Consider the following 21,671-nt stretch of genomic DNA (forward strand, 5'->3'; position numbering starts at 1 on the left):
GCAGAAGGAGCCGGGCAAAGATGCGGAGAGGAAAGAGACGTCGGATGCTGCCAAGGATCAGAGCAAGGCGAAGAAAGAGGAGCCCGAGGAGGAGGCTGATATGAAAGCGGTTGCCACCTCGCTGGATGGCAGGTTCCTAAAGTTTGATATTGAACTCGGGAGGGGATCCTTCAAAACGGTCTATAAGGGTCTGGACACGGAGACGTGGGTGGAAGTTGCATGGTGTGAACTTCAGGTAAGCCGAGCTGATCCTCCTGCGTTTGTTTTTTTTTTTTCTGCTTTGTAAGCCTAGGTGCTAAGGGCAACATGCGGGTGTCATCTCCAGCAGCTCATCTCTAGCAGCCTTTATAGTCACCCTGGCTTAGCATCCAGGGTCTAACTATAGCGCACCGGCCTCATTGGCTCCGCAGCCACCACCTTATCTCCACTCCTCCCGCTTAACCCCCTCGGCCCTGGCACCCGGCGCCGATACAGGGTGCTGGCGTGGGCCCTGTCACTGCGTGGAGAGGTCCCGAGTGGCTTTGCCCAAGCGCACAGAGCTTGCTGAGAACAGCCGCGGGGAGCTCCTCTTCCCCTGCCCCTGACCCCTCCAGAAAGCAGCAGCGTGATTTAGCAGGAGCATCCTTTATATTGCAGGCCTGTATTAAAAAGACACTGAACATAAATGAGCTTGGAGCGCATTCGCAGGAGGGAACTTTCCTTTTGTGATGAATATAAATGCGTTTTGCTTTTATAAAGGTTGAAGATCAGCTTGCCCCCTCACTCACCCTTTCCCCTGCGCTGGAGCTGTGGCTGTTCCCTGCTGCTTGCGACTGAGCAAGCACTGAGTGCTCCCCATCTCTAGGCCTCTGAACCAGTGCTTTGGTTTGGTTGAAGCCTGTCTATCCAAATACCTTCTTTTAAAATAAAGATTTCACATAAAAGATCTGGTTTGGGCTCTAGGTCTTTAGATATTACTGGATGACTTCACTCTAAAGAGGGACGGGTTAGGTGCAGTCTCTCGCTGTTTTGGGACATGGCTGATACTCTTTGATTTTTATATTCTCACATTTGTAAAAAATGCAGTAGTATATGCTTAATTTTTTTCCTTGTGAAGCTTTTAGTGTCCGTTTCCTGATTTGTGTTAGCATCTATTTGAATGAGACCTAAGAGAAAAATCCAAGAAGATTCTTATTTTCTTCTGAAGCTATTACTTAGTCTGAGTTATTCTGTAATTTTGGCGGCAACTAGAAAATTTAATTTATAATTATAATTTGGAGTCCTTAAACTCACACCTGCTGATAGAGCTTTATGGCCTTATCTGAGAATAGCATGTACATAACATAATACAGTAAGCCTGAGCTCCTGATTGTTTGTTAAAGGTGGCTCAATCTATTTGTAAATTACTCTTGGCCTACTAGGGTAGGCGGGGATGGATGTATGGCCCCATCTTTATCCCCTGATGATTTCATTACACAATAGAATCATAATTCACCTCAGCACTCCTTCCTGAAGAAATATGGGGAGCACTTCCCCGTGCTTTTATTAGCCAGAAATGCAAAATACAGAGCTGGTCCAGCTGGGCAAGGTAAGGCCCTGAGGAGGACCTGAAGGGCTGCAGGTGAGGGGTTCAACCCCTTCTCCTCTCACCTAGCCTGGAGGTGGCCCTGGGGGCTCCTGGGCAAGTGGGAGAGGCTGTGGAGTTGCCCAGTGATTTGAAGGGGAGCTGAGCCCTGTGGGCAGGCCTGGCCTTTGGCTTCGCCTTGGAACTGAACCCCAAATGCTGGGAGTTTTTCTTTGGTAGCCTGAAATTAATTTGAGATGGTGTCTGGGGTGCGTTGGGAAGGCTTACCCGTAGGAATGGGCTGGTGTTCTGCCGTGCATCTGGCCAGGCTGGCCCTGTCACCACAGAGCGACCATGTGGACTGGGGATTCATCCTCTTGCTGTATTTGTCAGTACGCTCTAGCAGGGGAACTGGAATAGATGTATTCTAATGTACTGTGTGTAATGGAATAGCTTTAACTACAAAAGACTGCCAAATGTATTGGAGAACAGAAATTTCAGTGTTTGGGTCACTTACACCTAAGAGAGAGATTGTGATGGGAAAACTGCAGTATGAAGCTTCCCTGGTAATTGGTTTCTTGTTCCTAGTGATGCTTGTTTAGGAGTTCTTAAACTGACTGCGTGTGAAGAAATCGTCTGTAATCATTCCCCAGTTCCCACTAGTTTACATTATTTGTGCTTCATCTTAACTCGCATCTTACTGCTAGATATTTTCAATTTAATATAGAATTTTTTAGGCCTCTAATTGTAGGAAACCCCCCCTCTGCATATTATTCGACTGCTTTAGAGAAACTGGTGTGAATCCCTATGAGAAGGTGCTGGTTCTTCTTGAATCCTGCTGTCTGCTGGCCCTGGAGGCGATGCCAGGTCTCCTCGGCTGGAATGTGAAATTGGAAAGCCAGCTTTTTGGGCTGCATCGACAAAGTTTTAACTGAATGACAAAAGTCTCTAATCACTTTGGGATTAAAGCCTGTGCTTTTGTGATTGGTTTGCCTGAAGGAAGCCATGGGAGAAGGTGTGAATGGGTGAGTGTTGTCTTGGGCTTTTGACTTGTAGATTACTCTCTTAATTCAGCTAGGGAGTGTCATTGGGAAAGCATTCAGAGTGCTGTCAAGTAATCACTCTGTTCATGGCATTTTGGGAATTTTTAGATAAGCTGTGCCAGGTAGAAATGCTAAGTTCAGGTATATGTAGCAGAAGGCTGGGTGGAAGCCATCACCACGCTGCTGAAGACAAAATGACTGCCTCTGCCGTCTCACGCCATCAAAACCTATCCTAGAGCCTTTTCGCAGTAAAGCTGCCCCAAACTGTACGTTGCCATTCTTCTGGGGATGCACACTTGTGCTCGTTACTTCTAGAGCCTGAGAGTTAAAAACTCGCAGGATTGAGGTTCTGCGCAGGCGTTAATCCCTGCCCTTGCTCAGCATTTTTTCAGCCCAGTTGTACCGTTGCCTGTGTGTCCGTCTCCTTTTTTGTCTGTCTGTACAAAGACCTTGTGAGCTGTTCTTGTTCAGTGGTTTTATTTCACTGAAAAGGTGGCTTTAGGGTTCAGAACCAAAACCATGGCTTGGATTAGGGTAGGATCCAAATGTGAACCAAACTAGAGCTGGGGTTTAGATCTGTCAAGATGTGAAAGCTGTAGTCAGATTCTAGCTAGAAAATAAGTTTATTGTTCCTTCCTGAAACTGAAGAACTGGAGCGGGATTAGCGTGCCCTTGCAGTTTGGAAGGGTTTGCATTCTAAGGTTTTCAACAGCTATAATTAATTTTAATTGGTGGCATACAACTGCTGTGTGGTAAGACTTCAGCATAACAGTGCTGCAGTGTTGCACTCCTAAGTAAAATGTTAGGTCATGAATAAGGAATATAGGCTTTTGCTGGCAAGCCAAATAATCTTTTTAGTTACATGAATGGTTTCAAAATCCCCATCCAATTTCCCTTTGGGAACACATAGGGAAATTGTGGAAGAGTCAGACCTGATGCTGTCTTGGACCTTATTGTACTTGATGGTTCTCGCTTGAACTCTGAATACTGGGCTGCTGTTTGTTTGTATTTTATTGTAGTTTTGTGTTGAAAATGTGGGAAGGATAGACTGTCTCATCCTGCTGTTGCTGTACCGGTGGTGGGTAGGTGAGAAATGCCTGTTGATGAACACAGGGAGGCCAGGCTTCTTCCACTGGTTGCCCAGGACTTGTTCTCTACTCTGTACTTGTGCTTAGATAGATGGACACTGGTTTCTTCAGGATGCTTGGCCTCCAGGTGCTCTGCATGGGAGTCCTTGGTGCTCCCTGGGACAGAGCATCGGGTGTTAAAGGTATCTGAGGAGCTAGGGAGGAGTGAAGGATGGGCAGAGGTCACTTCTTCCCCACCCATATAGCCGAAATCAGAAATCGGGAGGATTAGAATAGCTCTGACCACAAATGGCTACCAAACCAAGAAGGCTGTAATGGTAAAACAACCGCAAAGAGACATGGTGCTCTGAGGTGGCCATTTCTTACCCCCTGTGCCTGCAGCTTTTCTGCCAAAATTCAGGTCTTACAGCATTCTTTACAAGATAATTGTTTTACTTCATAGTCTTACAGTACTTTTTCCTTTTTTATGTCACTGCCAGTCTTTTCAAACTGCCTGGCCCAAAGGAAAAACATGAAGGTACATTGTATGGAGTCTTAAGTCACTCAGATGTTCAGGAGTTTCAAGTTTTTGGGGGGCACAGATCTTTAATGAAAATTAAGTTCTAAATGTGGATGCATTTCTGAACACTTCTTTTATTTGCTTCATGTGCAGTGTTAACATGGGAACAGATAATGTATTCTCTTGATCTGTTTTTATTAAATGAGAAGCTCATCCAGATTGGCTGATAGCTGACTGATTTTAATATGGCATGAATATTCTAGAAGTACAAGATGAGATTAGACTTTGTTTTAATGCAAGGTGAATAAAAAGGGCATTTAAATTCATTAATGCTAGACCTAGGTGAGCTCACTATTTTTTGTTTCTAAGGCTGATAAACTTTCCTTGAAGCAAAATTTCTAGTTGGATGAGTGTATTAAGGGTGGAAAACCATGCAGTTTATTTTTGAGTGTGTTGCCTTATATATGAGAGAAGGCTATGATGCTTATGTAAATATTTTCTTAAATTTTTTAACGTTATTTTATATGTTTTGTCCACTCAAAAGATCTGTGATGATTGTTCAAGGCAATACCAAAGGTCCATGGCTCAACTGTTCTTGTGTAAGCAGATATGTTAGCATGGTTAAAAGTGGGAGCCTGTAAAATGTGTTAAAGCTTCTGGCAAAATTCAATTATGTGGAGTTAAATGACGTGGAGGAGGAGCATGTCCTATGTCCCTGTATCAAGAATCTAGGAGGTTTCTTTCTGGAAAAGGTGACATATTCAGGATTTTCAGTGGTGTAATGGTTTGGCTTTGTAGTGCCCTTGTTGGCTGACAGCATTCATCGGATGTTGAAATAGTAACCAGCTACTATCTATGCTGTTAATTTATTGGCTGGGTAAACTTTGTAGTGTAAATGAACAGAATAATTTAGAAAATATCTTTGAGAGAAGAAAGGAGTGAGACTTGCATCTGATATTGCTGGGTGCTCGTACCAGGTTAACTGAGACTAATTTTGGCTGGTTTTAGTCAATTCTCGACAGTCACTTCTGTTTAAATTTAAACAAGTGGTTTAGCTCTGCTTTGCAGTGTCAGTATGAAAACCTGTGCCTGTATCCCGGGTGTTTGTTAGTATAGCTGTTGCCCTGACACAGAGAAGCAGGATGGGATATGGTGGAGAGCTATTAATAGACTTCTTCTCAAATTCACTAAATGAAATAGAGCTGGGTCAGGCTTCAGATTCTGCCTTTGAATTCAATAAGTCTGCTTTCTTTTGCTTTTGAGTGTGTTTTGCCTAAAGGTTGCCATTATGTTCTTTTAATCCTGGTTAAACTTCTCATGCTAAATGTGTAGGGTCCAGTTGCAGTAAGAGGAAATGAATTAAAATAAAACCGGAACTTGGCGTAAAGGACATTTCTGGTCCCTTTGGTCATCTCTTGTCCACAGCTGACAGGGAGGAAACACTGATGTTGCAAGCTGTCATCTTGGTTATGTGCCCACTGGAGATGTAGTGTGGGTTGTGTGAAACACGCTTACATTCGTGGTTTAAGTGCTGCCGTGTTTCATGGTTAGGGTTAACAGCGGTCAGAGAAAGCTCAGTGGTGCTGGTAATGATGTGCTCCAAGAAGGGTGGCAACAGCAGTTCAGGTGTTGGTTACTGGAGTTACTGGGATTATTGTGTGCTCAGAGTGGAGATGCTGCAGAGGCTGGGAGGAGGGCAGAGGCCCTGCTATGAGGAGCAGGGGGTGTTGAGGAGGGGGGTAGTGATGGATCTCCTATGCCTCAGGAGCCCAGCTGGAGTGGTGGGTTTGGGTCTGAGTGCTGAGAAGAGCTTGCTACAACTGTCTAATGGGGGAAGTTTGGTTTTTAGACTTGCTGGGACATAGCCCAGGAGCCCCTGTGCTCAGTAGGTTCTGTGGTGGGTCAGACTGGCCAGAAAACATCAATGTAAGGTGAGGGCTGATGCATGGTAGCCCGGCAGGCTGTAGGCATAGAAAAAGGGCAGCCAAAGGCACATCATGCGAGATGTGTGACACTTTGCATGCCTCCTGGGACAGACATCTTCATTGCTCTGAAATAGGAGGGGGTTAAGCAAATAATGGTTGGAGAATATCTGAAGTGGTCACGCAGGAGTGGTTTTCCTCTTGGTTACTTTTGTACATGTGAAATTTAAGTGACACCCGGAAATGCATTATTTCGCTGGAGTGATACTGGCCTGTTAGAAAACACGGGTGTTATCCCTATGTTGATTTTTGGTGTGCCTGAAACCTGGCTTGGCAAGGAAGGGGAGAGATTTTTGTTTTGTTTTCCATGGAGTTGAGAAGTCAGCTAGAAACAACATTGACCCAGTACCTTGCTATTCCTGTGTAGCTCTGAAAGGGAGGAACCACCTCACTGCTTTCTTCCTGCCCTTCTACCTGCTCTGAAATGAGGAACCCACCTTTCTGCCAGGAGAGAGTTTTACTCTTGTATCCTCTGCAACACCTTAAACAATAAATGGCTAGAGCCTCTTCTGTGCTGCCATCTGGACCAGTTGTTAAAACTGCAAGATGATAGATACTCTCAAATCTCTGCTGTGCATGGTGTGAAGATTTTTCTTTATTTAGAGAGAGGTGTTTTAGCTCCTCTATGCCTCTGCTTCACCTCTGCAGAGTGAGTAAGAAAAAGGCTTTGATTGGGTGGTGTGAGCTGTCAGTGTGTAAAAAAGCAAGGTGTGTACCTGCATTCTGTGTACTTCTCATCTTCCCAAAGAGTACTTGAGGATCTTTTGACAGAGCATGGCTCAGGCTGCCCAGAGAGGTTGTGGAGTCTCCTTCTCTGCAGACATTCAAAACCCGCCTGGACGTGTTCCTGTGTGACCTGGTCTGGTGATCCTGCTCTGGCAGGGGTTGGACTGGGGGAGCTTTTGAGGTCCCTTCCAACTCCTCATATTCTGTGATCTTTTGAAATCCAGTTTCTACATAAACCACAAAATAGAGCCAGTTTTATGTATTAGGTTGATCTCTTGCTCTGGAATGGACTAATCTTCAAACCATAAGCAGCTTCCCACATTCTTGAATAAAATCTCACTGTCCTCTAAAGAAATCAAGTCCATACCACCTTTTGGCATGATGCTTATCCAAAGCAGCCTGCTGGTTGGCGAATTTTGTCCATTACAAATTAGCTTGGGTGCTGCATAGGTTCTGCTCTGTTCTGACTTTCTCCTTGCAGATGATCATGCCCATACAAAAGACACATTTTGGTGCAAGGAGAGGGTCAGATGTCCTGTATCACCTGTGCTGTGGATACAGGGTGTCACTGAACACCTCTCAGCCTTGGGGAGTGTTTTGCTTGCCAGTCATCCGTACAGATTGATGAACTTGGGCTGAATGCTGTATCAGCTGGCAATAAATGATACCAAAAACTTTTCTGGAGTGACCGTTTTGTTTTTTTAGCAGTGACTTGGCTTGCTCCAAATGTGTGGTTAAATGAGGTGTGGTGATGTCCCATCACAGAATCATTAAGGTTGAAAGAGACCTCCCAGATCGTGGAGCCCAAATGTCAACCCAACACCACCATGCCTATAAACCACGTCCAGAAGTGCCACATCCACACTTCCTGAACACCTCCAGGGATGGTGACTTTGCCACTGCCCTGGGTAGCCCCTTCTGGTGTTTGACCACTTTGTCAGTAGAGAAATTTTTCCTCATATCCAATCTAACCCTTCCCTGGTGCAACTTGAGGCCATTTACTTAACCCCTGAAAGAAAAAATGAATAAACTTATAGAATCATAGAATGCGTTGGGTTGGAAGAGACCTGTAAAGCTCATCCAGTCCAACCCTGCAGTGAGCAGGGACATTGGTACCAGATCAGGTTGCTCAGAGCCCCACCAAGCCTGACCTTGAATATCTCCAGGGATGGGGCATCCACCACCTCTCTGGGCAACCTAATATCCAACCTAAATCTACCCTCTTCTAGTTTAAAACCATCACCCCTTGTCCTATTGCTACATCCCTAGTGAACAGCTCTTCCTCAGATCTCTTATAGGCACCTTTCAGGTATTGGAAGGTTGCTGTAACATCCCCCCTAGGACCTTCTCTTCTTCAGGCTGAACAGCCCCAACTCTCTCAGCTGGTTATAAGCAAACTCATAATCGTATCTCATCTTGGGATATCTTCAGAAAACCTACCAAAATCCATTTCAGGATGGAATGATCTTACATACCTGGGGCTTTGGTTCACTATCATCCCAACAGGGCTCTTCTTAAAAAATTATCTCCATGAAACACACTATAGCCTGTCCAACCCCACTGTGCTGCAGCGTTATTCCAAATAAGCAAATTCCTGGAGCTGATGGGATGCCTTCCTTCCTTCTCCAGAATCTTCCATATAAGTGTGCATGCATTTGAATTTGTGTCACGTGTTAAAGTATTCACAATCAGATTTTATAAGTGATCTACTAGAAAATAGTTTTGCTGTATTGTGTCAATGCAGCATAAGGGCTGTATAATGTGGTGGTTAAATATGTGGTGGGAGTAATGAGTAAAATGAAATGCCGTATCATGGGAACATACGTGCTGCTTAAACTATCGAGGAGGGAGTAACTTAAGACCTAATACCATCTGTTTTTCAGTTGTTTGCTACAGAGGAATACAAAACCCTTATTCATGAACTCTGAGGAGAACAGATAGGAGAATGTGGGCTCAAATAACATTTGTGAGTTTTTTCTGATTTGGCTATTTTTTGTGAATCCAATCTGATCTTCATTCCTGACTTCTTAAAGGAAAATTAAACATGCTTTGGGTAGTATTTGATCGTATCATGAATCTCTGCAACACTTGACTAAAATTAATTTGAAATTTAATGTAATTTTCTGGTTGGGAAAGTAAACTTAAAATGCCTTTGATTCTTAGCTTTTTCTAAGAAAATGAAAACCTGAAAGGAAACGGGCATTTTTGTTACACGCTAATCTTTTTTTTTTTGGAGGGCAGAAAGCCATACTGTGGTTGGCTACTAAAGGTACCAGTTTGCCTTTCTCAAATTCTGAAAGTCCTGCTGTAGTACAGCTCTCCTGAAAACTACTTAAAAGACTTTTTTGTCATCTTAACCCAGAGAATTTGAATGTAAATCTGTATGGACGATGACTGACTTTTTTTTCCCTAGCTATATTTATACTTTTGGGGACCTGTCTTATCGTATCCTTTAACTACATAGCAAAGTATGGGCCTTAGGAAATTGGTTCTGTCCCGAGCTCTGTGGTGTGTTCATGGATTCCTGCATTAGCAGGGCTTGCCCAAATGCCATTGTCAGCATGTTTCAAGTGCTTAAAACTGCCTAAAACCCAGTAAGACTGAACAGATGGAGGAAGGTTTTTTTTCTTTAGCTAAATAATTAAAAATTGTTTATATTCTGTAAAATAAGGTATTATTCGAAAGAACGAATGACAGTTGGTCACTCCATATATTGAGGCCTGAGTATTAATTTTACAAAAGAAATACAAAACAGGCATGGCCTGCGTCTGCTGCCGAAATGGATGTTCCGTTCTGCTGCTGGCGTGTGCTTGAGGGATTAAAATTACGGTGTTTATTCCAGATTTTTGTACAATAAGCAGCTTTTTAGCATTGCTGTTCCTGATGCTGTCTGGATTTTTTTCACTTAGAGCAGTGTTTTGGGTGACCCATTGTACTCGCTGGAGCTGATACAGCTGTGGTGGTTGACTGAGCAGAATCAATTTTGTCTGTTAAAATAGGACAGTGTGGGGGGGGAATCACAAAATTTCCAGCGGCTCCCTGTGTCTCCATGCTGCAGGACCATGCAGTGCCCTGCCGAGATATTTGACCATATCTGGATCTTGTAAAGCTGATTCCAAACAGGTTTGCTTTGTTCTGAGCTTTACTGGTTAAGCAGGGAAAAATGCCATGTCTATGTGCATTTGTACTTGTTTGCTTTCTCTTTCATATCAGTGCTTTGAGAATTGTAGATAATAAAGCAAGTGTTGCACTAATAAAATCGACTTGATTTTCTCCCAATTATGATAAGACTTTTATTGCCTTTAATTATTAATGGAGGATGAGAATATCTTGTCCTTTTGCTTCATGTTGTTTGTGCATATATAAAATTACTAGTAGAAGTAGAGAAAATATACAACCGCTTATATTAAGCCACAGGATGTGGGGTAAAATAGGTTGGTAAGAATGACCTAAAAGGGGGTTCCTTAGAGCCCATCTGTGGTCCTGTCTTCAGGTTGTGTCCTCCCTGGTGTGGTATTTTTTGCCTATGCTCTGGCATCGATCCTCACTGCCCTTCAGGTTTTTTCTTGCACAAGTTGTAATAATTTGTGTAACATCTTTCATTGACCTTAATGAATTTAACAAGTCATTGTGGCCGTGCAGCCCAAATGAAGCCTTGGAGCTCCAGGAACTTCCAGCACAGGCAGAGGGAGGGGAGTGAGGGGAGAGAACGTCATGCAGTACTTGGGATTTATTTGTAATGTAATCATGCAGCATTTGGGAGTTACTTGTAATGTAAGGGCCTTGTTAATTTGAAACTCTTGTAGCACTGTTCAGGAAACAAATGGGGATTTTTCTGTAACTTCCCCCAAAAATGAGAGCTGCTGGTCCTCAGATGTGTGGCAGACTCTTGAACTGAACTCAAGTTATCTGAAGCAGGTTTGAGCTATAAATTCTTCTAGGCTGCCAAGAGCTGCTGAGCCCTATCGGTGTCAAGTAGCAGTGAACACTTGGGCTTTAAATAGAAACTCACTTTGGAGTCTTCATTTTAGACTTAAGGACTGTGCTTGGGCTGGTTTCAGACCTGGACCAGGCAGTGGGTGGTGAACTTGGGCATCTGGAGCTGGTTCCTATAAAGACGGAAAAGTGGAACCCATAACCTACTGTTAAATGTGCTGCAGGCAGTGAGCTGCGTTAGCTCAGAGTGAGGACCCCAAAGAGCAGTGTGCTGATGGGGATGGCTCCATCCAGCAGCTAGTTGCTCCATCTTCAGACATATGAACTGTCTGGGAGGAAGGCAAGACCAGTAGCTCACCTCTCTGCTGGAGGGTTGTCATGTCCAGCCAGCTCTGGCGTTTGCTCTTGGGATTCCCTTCTCATCTGAGAATGGAAGAGTCTCCTGCCCTGGAGGCATGAAGTCACAGGAGGTGTGCTCCTCACCCTTCCCTTAGCGGTGAGGGCAATAGCTTGGAGGCTTTGGTAAAGGCTCCAGTGACTGCTGCAGGTGGGGATGGGAGTTTGGGGTGAATCTCCCCTGTTCATTAAGTCTTTTGGTATTGCCATTGTGGGAGGGGAGATGGGCAACACCTCTTCTAGGTGTCAAATAAGTGCTGAGTGCCATCACCCAGCTCTTTCACAGCGTGGATGTGAAATGCAAATGTCTCCTGGCTTCAGCTGTTTAAAGGAATGGGTGCACAGTTCATTTCTGGGTCCCAGCTGTGTTTATGTGCAAAGCGGGCACTGACCTAAGTTAAGGCAAGGGTGTATGAGGTGTTTGTGAGAGACCTTGGCTTCTGCAGGCACCTCATCGTAAGGAAAGGCACTGTACCTTCAGTCTGCTGGCAGCTGGAGGACTGGGTGTCAGAGCTGCAAGTGCTTTCAAAAGCGTGCGTTTGGACCCAGGTCAATTCAGTGCCTTGGTTTTATAGTCTCATGTGAAATTAAGCTGACTGGATAGATTCCCGTGATACAAGATACTCCTACAAAGGCACCCTGCGGTTTCCTCTAGGCGATAGACAACTCTCAGTCCTTGTACATGGAGGAGGACTAAGCTTTTTTTCCAAAGTACAGGAGTAAGAAACTTGTAGCAAATATCTGTGGCTGAGAGAAGGAAAAGAAGTGAAACCTCTTTTTAACCCTCTGGAATAAATGGCAGATATTCTGTAGGATTTTTCTTTGTGGCTTGACTACTTGAATTCATGTTCCCCCTCCATCTCCCACTCTTGAGCGCTCTGCCAAAGCCTGTACCCCTACTATGAGACATCATCACCGCCTGGGCTGTTGGTGTGGAAGGGTTGTTGGAGGAGAGGAGAAAAGCAGCTGGGCTTGCTGCTTCCAGAGATAATTCTGATATCCCATACCAAGAGAAACAGTTAATTCTTCAGATGTGTGTGACCTGAGATGTGTGTCTGCTTACTCAGATGAAGCCAGCATTACAAACGCTGCTTCCAGAGATAAATCTGATATCCCATACCAAGAGAAACGGTTAATACTACAGATGTGTGTGACCTGAGATCTGCTTACTCAGATGAAGCCAGCATTACAAATTTTTAACCACTGAAGTTACAGAACTATTAGAAACAGCAATTCTTCCTCTAAGTAACATTGAAGCAGTAAGTATAAAGCTTTGTTTATTAAAGTATATGTATTTTAGTGTTATCTCTCAGGTGTTTTGAGGGAGAATACGTTAATGCTCACTCACACATGGGCTTCAAAGAAAACTATAACATTGAAGCATTAAGTATAAAGCTTCTTTTATTAAAGTATGTGTATTTTAGTGTTATCTCTCAGGTGGTTTGAGGGAGAATATGTTACTGCTCACTCACACATGGGCTTCAAAGAAAACTTTTCCTCTAAATAGCTTTGGTTTTGGGCTGCAAACTCTTGTGTGTGAAATGAGACACTTGAGATGATGTGTGCTCAAAAGCAATTCTTGCAAATAAATGGGGCCTGTGGGTGTTTATTGACTGCTGCCACACCTATATCTGTCCATATTTTTCTACCGCTTTTTGTGTGATGTTGCTGACCAGTAACTCATTTTATAACCGATGTTGCTGGGGAGCGTGGTCCCTGTCAGGAGACAGTCTCTTGGTGTGCAGGGGGTGATGGAGAATGACCGAACTGGGGGGTCTGTGGTTGGAGAGTTGCTTTGCCTGAGCAGGGCATAGCTGAAGATACACAGAGTACTAACCTGGGACCCAAAAATGAAACCTGTGTCACTGCTGAATCCCTGCTTCTCAGTGTAAGGGGTACAACTGCTGCTGGTCTGGTTTTGCTACAGATTTAGGTACATTAGGATTGCAGGGTGGTTCATCAACCCATTCCCACATTCCTTTGTGCATTTTTAGAGAGGCTTCATTAAAAATGGATGCAACTTCATAAAAACTTTCCACTAGGCTTATAAAAAGCAGTTTAATGTCATCTTCCTTCTCCTTCTTCTTCTTCCTGGTCCTCTACCACCACCCCCAAAGCCACAAGGACAAGGTTCTGCTCTTTGAGCCCTTCTGCACTGCCACAGGACGTATAAAAATACACTTGTTCTTCTCATGTCCTTTTCTTTTCATTAGAGGGTTTTCTTTGCAATCTCGTGAAATTACCTTCTCTGATTAATCTCATGACTGTTTCACCTGATGGTCTTCCTGCTGTCCAGGGTGTTTCTTGGGCAGCTGCTTCATGCAGCAGTGAGAACATCAGTGATGGCTGGGGTAGCTTCTGCTCTCTTTGAAAATCCTGATGCACCTGAGATAGAAATCACAGTTTGTGGAAAATAAAGGAAAAGGAGGTAGCTTCTAGTGAAACAAGATGAAAGGGCATTTTTGTAACCTTCTGCCATAACAGTTAGTTTCTGATTCTTAGTGATGACTGCTAACTTGCAGTCTTTCAGACTGCCTTGTTGATGCTTACCTACTCTAATTCTGGTGTTGCAATTAATGATTTAACAGCACAGATGCTGTAAATACTTTTTTTAAAAGAAGCTTTGAGAACGTTTATATATTGTGTGTTTTAGGCATGCTGGAGTATCTGCTATCCAAGTTGCATTCCCTCTAACGTTTGGAGCTGAAATTGTAATTTATGAATTTTCTGTTAGAGAAAGGAAAAAAGCCATTACAGCAGTTCCACTAAGCTAATTTTTGTGTTCAGAAAGAGAGAACTCTGTCATTTCTTATGAACTGTGACCTTGGTACCTTAAAAGATAAATAGTGTATATTTCAAAATGGGTTTCTGTCAGCAGGGTAACTAATGAAGTCATCTTGCAGTTGGAGTCCTTGGTACCTAATAGGATGTGAGCTCCCTGTGGGGCTGCTCTGCAGTTTGGTTCTTTCTGAATGTGCTTTTCTGTGGATTTTACAGCTACGAGGGTTGTGCTTTTTCTGCAGATTTTTCTTCAGTGGGGCCAAGAAGAGAATTTCTTTGCCATTGATATAAATTTTCCTGAAACCTGCTTTGTTTCTGTGAGTTGCCAGCCCAATTTACTCCCAAAATGTATTGTAGACAAGGGGAGATGTACGCGCGCGCGCACACACACAGAGCATCCCTGCAGTCTTGTTTCCTGAAGAAACAAAGGCTGAAAAATACATATTTGAATTTTTTTTGGTTACATTCACTAGAAATAACTAGAAGGGATGAGTTGTTTTTATTGTTTCTTTTCCCTTTGTCCTGTCTTGCTTTTTGTAAGTTTATGAAGCCTGTGAAAGATTTCTTTATAGCACTGCAAAGAACATATTTATGTAGTAATGGGTGGGTGATTGTGCGACTGTATGGGGGAGGCAGTCGAGTGTTTTAAAGTAATTTCCCAGCCTGGATGAATTAAGTAAAAGCTCCACCTTGTTTATGATCATTGCATCAGTTCTGAACAGCATGTATTCAGTTTTTCTGTCAACTTTGTTCAGTTTTTCATGTATTTTTGTCAGCGGACACATACCTAAGGGTCAGAATGAGCCTTTACCTGTGACAAAGCAGAGTGTTTAATTGCCTGAATGGGAAAAGGGAAGGACTGGTTTAACTCAACAATCTTAAATGTACCAAAATGTTAATTACTCTTAGAGGTCTAAGACGGTCAGGTGAATAATAGCCCATGAAGGCCTGTTTTAATGAGCTCAGTTAAAAAAAAAATGCAAAAAAAGCTGCATACTACTTCTAAGATGCTCATGTGCCAGAATTCTGAAATCCCCGAGCCAGGGTTTATGCATTTGTTTCAATAAGCATTATGTTCATTTTAAGCATGCTGTAGATTTTGAAATGCAGGAATATTCCCAGAGCAGCAGCTTTTATTCTTAGGTTTACCCAAAATTACTGTGCAAACTTACCTGGTTTTAAAACAATTTCTTGTGATAATAAGAAGGTCTTGAGAGTGTTATTTTTCTTGCAAGATTAAAGTGAACAATTGTGGTTTTTTTTTTTTTTAATTGAAGAGATACTGAAAGCAACTCTAACACTATATACAGTACACAGCAGTGGCAGTATGTAAGCCTGTACCAGAGCTGTAACCTCCACAGAGGAAAACACAATGCAAAAGCAGTGTATTTGTAAATATATTTATCTTTACAACATAGCTAGAGAGTCAGTGGTTCAGTTGATTGACTTCTTCTTAACCCTGGATATGGAGGTGAAAATAGATGCTCAAATGCTTCCCTTGCTTTTCAGAGAAAATTCCAGTGATTCTACCTTTCTTTAAGAAATGGTTTTTACTGTTTGTTTGCTTGGTCTTTACTTATTGCACATCCATAATGTGAGATGTGAGTGTTCCTTTAAAAAGTCCACACAAACACGCAACGGTAATCATAATAAAATGTTTGCACAAGTGAGATAAATATAGGAATCTAAAATTGTCAATGACCTCCTGAACTTGGCAACTATTAAATAGGATCATCGTACTTAGTGGTATGCTTTTTAAAAGACCCTTTAAAGTATGCAGGCTTTTAAATGTAATGGCACTCTTAATTGTAGTGGTGCAGAATATATAATATCATTCTGGTAGGCAAAGCATGCCTGAGCCATTTAAAAAATAAAAGAAAGTCTTCTTTAGTTTGTGAATTCTTAAGTGCTTTTATTAAAAAGCACCTGGAGTGGTTTAGGTGGATTGTAAACTTGTCAGGTAGCTTCTGCTAAGCCTTGCTTTTACAGGTATTTTAACTGTTCTTTAGACTGCGGCTGGTACCTCGGCTTTCTCTGGAGCACTGGGGATAAGGTGGTGCTGCTCAGGAGCTATCACAAAATCAGGGGCTAGGAAGTTGGGAAATTTGATGTTTAAAATGAAGTTGCAGCTCTGTGATAGGCTGTGTTAAACCTTTTGGTTCATGGCAGTCAATAATTTGTTCTTATAATTTCTAATTTTAAAAACTTCTGAAAACCAATCTTTAATATATTTTAAGTCACTCACTTAGTGACTGATAAGAAGTTGATCTTAAAAATCCTTCAATATTTTTGCCTGGAATGATAATCTGTAGCTAGATTTTGGTATTTTTTATTATTGATTTTATTTATGATACTCAAACCATTGAGTTCTTTGGAAATTGGGTGAATCTGCTGGCAAGAGTAATCCAAGCTTCTGCAAGATTTCCTCTGATGAATATTTCTGAGCAACCTTTTTTGAGATATCTAGAATTTAACTACAGCTACTTGGAGCTCCAACGTGTACGTTTTTAGCTTTTCAGACTAAACATACATCTTTTGGAAAAAGAATGATAGATGCAATAAATTAAATTACATTTGTTTTTAGAGTGTTAATGTAAAATGGGTGTTTTTGGGAAACTTCATCATTTAGAGCCTGATAAAAACCAAGCTTTTGTCAAAATAAAAGGCTCATCGCTGTGTGCTGATAGTAATTAATTCTTGGGGAGGCTGCCCACTGCTCTATTCCTTTGCACTGCGGCAGAGAAATGCCGCAGGTTATTTCTATAATCAGGTTAATTTAGAGAGCAGGAAGGGGTAAGGAGAAATTTTCTGGATTTAATATCATAGTTGGAGGAAAGAGCAGGGAGGGCTGGGCTGCACATGCTGTGATGTGCTGCTTTCCCGAGTAGGAAATGCGTGATGGATCTCAGTAGTTGGCAGCTATATTGCAGATGTATATTATGTTTATTATTAGAGTGGGAATTAATGGGGTTTTTTCCCATGGAAATGTCTTGGGAGAAAGAGGTGTGATGAGAAAAATTTCTTTAGCCAGCTGTGTCTCACTTTTCAGGGAGAAACCTCCTGGATTCTTTCACTTGAATTGTTCCTGCTCTAGAAATGCTGTGTGAATTTAGACATAGTTAGGGAACTACCCTAGGGTTGTTTGGTTTTTGCGAGGTTGTTTTTTTATTTCCCTTTTATGGTTCACAAAGCAAGGGCATTTTATTTCCTACACCTCTGTTTCCTGGTTCCTTTCAGAAGCTGCAGATCAGGGCTGGTCTTTTCCCATGGCAGCCTCCATAGTTGAAAGCCGGACATACTAAATCCTATTAAAGGCTTTTTAAGAAAAGTTTGTTTATGTGTGTTTAATAAGCTGCAAAATCTGATCTCTGTGTGAAGCATCTTAATATTATGGTGCATGGACTTTGTGTTTGTTTCTTTTTGTCTCCTGGTGGTCTTACGTGCTGGTGCTGACGGCTGCCTGGGGGGTGATGGCCCTTGGCCATCCGTAGGATGGGAATCCAGGGGGTCTGTGAACTGAGCTTGCTACCCAAACCTCTATTGATGTATTTATTTCCTATCCTATTTTTGTCTCTTACAGCTGAAATGGTTTTTATTCAGGGTAATGTTCTGGAGGACCTAATGTAGTTAATAGACTTTAAAAAAACCAACCCCAACAACTGAAACCAAAACACCCTATTGGGACTGAAAGGTCATTGCGGAGCTTTTAATTTGAAGTCCAACCAACCAGGCGTGGTATTTAATCCATCTCTCCTTGGAACGGCAGCCAATGTATAAAAGCCATAATAAGAGAATTATTAGTTACATCCTCTTCTCAGTCTAACTGAGCATCCTCTAAACTAATACATACGGGCCTGTGGTGCCTTTCTTTAAACGTGGCTTTTTTTTTCCTTTAAGTTTCTAGTATATAATGAGAGGCTGTCCTGGCTTACCCAGGATATCTAGCTGTGCTTCAGCAGATTATTTCCTGCTAGTTGTTCTTCCAGATGGGTGTCCCTATTGTAAAGAGAGCCCAATTTACTAATGTCACAAAAAATATTTACAGTATATTACCTGAATTCTGCAAAGGCCTATTCCTATAATTTCTTCCAAGTGCTATTTCAAGCTGGGTAGGAGCTTGAGATCTCAACTTTGTTGAGTCACTCAAATTAAGAGATGGATTTTGTTCTGGATTTAAGTGCACAGGGTTTTTTTGTTGTGGTTTTTTTTTTTTAGGAGACCACATGTATTCTCTGAACCTGTTTTTCACACCTTTTCTAGGTTGAAACATTCCTGAATCTTTCTCAAGAGCCAGCAGATTTAGTTGGGTGAGGAAATCCTTTCCTCACTTTTCATAATAATTTCAATATGTCTCAAATCAAACGTTTATTATAAAGAAAACAAGGCACATCATAATACTTTCTATGCTGTATCATACTCCACAGTTAATGAAAAGCTTCGTATGAGTTTAAAAATACGAAGAAAAATATCAAGCTGATTCTTCTATGATAGAAGAACAACAGTGTTTCTCAGTTGTTCACAGAAGGGTCTTGAAACACATCACAGCATGGCAGGAGTTGGAAGGGCCCTCTGGAGTTCACCCGGTCCAACCCCTGCCAGAGCAGGGTAACCCAGAGCAGTCACACACGAACACATCCAGGGGTTTGGATATTTCCAGAGAAGGAGACTCTACAACCTCTCTGGGCAGCCTGGGGCAGGGCTCTGGTACCCTCACAGTGACAAAGTTTTTCCTTACGTTTTTGTTGAACCTCCTGTGCTCCAGTTTGTGACCACTGCCCCTTGTCCTGTTGCTGGGCTCAACTGAGCAGAGTCTGGTCCTATCCTCCTGATTCCTGCCCTTGAGATACTGATAAGCATCAATGAGTTTCCCCATCAGTCTCCTCCAGGCTGAACAGCCCCAGCTCTCTCAGCCTTTCCTCATGCTCCTCATCATCTCAGTGGCTCTGTGCTGGGCTCTCTCCAGTTGTTCCTTGTCCTGCTTTAACTGGGAAGCCCAGAACTGGGAGTGGTATTGCAAGTGTGGCTTCACCAGGGCAGAGTAGAGAGGGAGGAAAACCTCCCTTGACCAACAGGCCACACTCTTCTTAATGCCCCCAGGATCCTATTGGCCTTCTTGGCTATCGGGTCACATTGCTGGCTCATGGTCAGCTGCTGTCCACCAGGACTGCCAGGCCCTTTTCCCCTGAGCTGCTCTCCAGTAGGTCAGCCCCATCCTGTACTGGTACATGGGGTTGTTCTTCCTCAGATGCAGTACCCTACACTTACCCATGTTGAATGACATTAAGTTTCTTTCAGCCCAACTCTCCAGCCTGTCCAGGTCATGCTTAATGGCAGCATGGCGTTCTGGTGTGTCAGCCATTCCTCTCAGCTTTGTATCATCAGCAAACTTGCTGAGGGTATACTCTGTCCCATCATCGAGGTCACTGATGAATATATTGAACAGAGCTGGACCCAGTACTGACCCCTGAGGAGCACCACTAGACACAGACCTCCAACCAGACTGCCCCTCTGCCTACAGCTCTCTGAGTTCTGCCCTTCAGCCAGTTCCCAATCCACACTTCGGAAGTTTGGCTCTAAGGATGTTGTGGGAGATGGTGTCAAAAGCCTTGCTGAAGTCAGAGGAAGAGAAAGGAATTTAATCAGATTTTTTTTTTAATCACCAGAAATGGAGCTTTGACACCAGAGTCAGAATTTGTCTCCCCGATTGTCCTCTCCATCTCCTCCATTTCTGCACAGTGTGCAGGGCAGGTTGGTTAGGGAGCATGGTGTCATCTCTGTTGGACCAACCTCTGTCTGTAGGGGAGAGAGCATCTGGGAGAGCAGAGTGGTACAAGAAAGCAAGGATTAATTGGGTTACCTGCCATGAAATCTGCTGGTTTGGCAATGCCCATGTAGGTATTTTGGGGATGGTAAACAAGCTGCAATGGGATCAGCAGGTGGTGGTTGGGCCACCAGTTGGGTTCTTGATCATTGGTGGTGGCCAAGAGGCTCCTGGTAGCCCTGTGGATACTGCTGTCCTTTGCTGTGCTGCTGTCACAGGAAAACGGGAATAATCTGAGCTGTTTAAAAACAGGGAAGTCTGACAGCGCCCCTGTGAAAACACAGCTTCAGGTTAGACATCCGTTAGGACTTCTCCCCCTCCTCAGGCTGTCTCTGCAGAGGCTGTTGCTCTGGGTGGGCAGACTTTGAAAGCACAGTCTCATGTGGTATTAAAAGCAAGATGATGATTCACAGGAGTGAGTTCCTAATGTTCCTTCCTCTCAAAATCGCTGCGAACATACGTGGGAAAATGTGGTTAAAGTTGATAGGGGAGAGGTTTGTCCATGGTGCAGAAGCATAGTTATGTAATGTGGATACAGAGGACAGCAAGTTCTGTTGGCAAATTATAGGACAACTGAAAAGTGACCAGTTAGGAAAGGTGGGCTCAGCATCCAATACCAATGCGCAAAGCAAGGGAAATGTGATTATTCCAGAATTTTTTTTGTTTGAGCTCCAAATGTTTTCATAATATTCACTATTCTTTAGGCACTGCAGGGAAAATGCAGTTCAGGAAAGAGTTAATTCAGGTCTCTAGATGAGGGAGCCATGCAAGTGACACTGGTCAGGCACACCAAGGGCTTTCTGCCCTGCTGGTTTGCCTACTGGCAGGCTATCATGACGGGCTGTACCGTGGCCTTGAACTGGATACGCACCCAGCTGGTGTCAGGATGAATTTGGCCGCTGCTGGAAATCGCATTACTCTGATCTGGTTTTTGGTTTTGTTTTTTTCCAGGGCATAAGGAGGGGATAATGAAAATTGAGAAGGCACTGCAAGTGTTTCCAAGGGAAGATAAACTCTGTGAATGGGTGCTTGCAAGAGGGGTGATGGGGACTCAGCAGGGCATGGAGGGGGGAAAGGAATGAGGGGTTGGGATAGGTGGGGATGGGAGGTGGTGGAGAGCGAGGAGCACAGGGGCTGGGAACTGTGGGCACTGTGCAGTCAGAGCAGGGGATGCCTTCCTGTCCCCTTTCCTGGGTTTGTCTGAGTCCTGGCCTTGCTCCTTAAGCTGCCTTGATCCTTTCACGTGAGATGGGGCTTGGAGGATTTCTTCCCTCTGCATGACATTTTTCCTGAATTACTCTTTCTCCGTGCCCATGCATTTCATTTGCAGTGAATCATGGAAAAGCTCTGAGCTGCCTTCTCTGCCATTGTGGCGTGACACTATCTGTGCAGCTCATCAGCTGGTTTTCTGAGCGGCACCTTTTCTGTCTGACTCGTCACCTGCTTTGCCATGGTGGGAGATGCAAGCAGGCATCTCATGGCTTGCTGTGGTGGGAGATGCAAGCAGGCATCTCTTGTGGTTTGCCGTGGTGGGAGATGCAAGCAGGCATCTGAACTTGCCCGAGTGGTGTGGTTATAAACACAGGTGCTGGGAAAGGAGAATTCCCTGGGGAGAAGGAGCAGCACAATCCCTTCTGAGGTGCTGGTTTAGGAGGGCATCTAATTGAGATGTATGAGCCTTGTCAAACCTTTCTGAAAAACTGTTTCTGTTTAAAGATTAATATCCCAAGTACTGCAGTGCCTGTAGGCTCTTCTGTATTTTTCCTCTAATTGGGGTTCCTTGTCCCATGGTTCTGTGGCAGAGCGAGTGCACCAAGACACTCGAAAGGTTTTCCTGAAAATGGAGTAGAGCGGTT

At 43.4% G+C, this 21,671-nt stretch overlaps 1 protein-coding gene across 1 annotated transcript in view; it reads left to right on the forward strand.

Annotated features, from left to right (window-relative positions):
- Positions 1-4: 4 nt before the first annotated feature.
- LOC104545630 (serine/threonine-protein kinase WNK3-like) overlaps positions 5-21,671 on the forward strand; it is a gene marked incomplete at both ends in the record, with an annotated part of 48,406 nt that continues 26,739 nt past the window's right edge. Inside the window, one exon of the mRNA XM_010190818.1 lies at positions 5-235. Coding sequence (XP_010189120.1) covers positions 5-235 — 231 coding nt within the window. The remainder of the gene's footprint in view (positions 236-21,671) is intronic.

This window comes from Mesitornis unicolor, unplaced genomic scaffold (genome assembly GCF_000695765.1).
Source record: "Mesitornis unicolor isolate BGI_N332 unplaced genomic scaffold, ASM69576v1 scaffold5488, whole genome shotgun sequence".
In the NCBI taxonomy this organism is placed as follows: Eukaryota; Metazoa; Chordata; class Aves; order Mesitornithiformes; family Mesitornithidae; genus Mesitornis; species Mesitornis unicolor.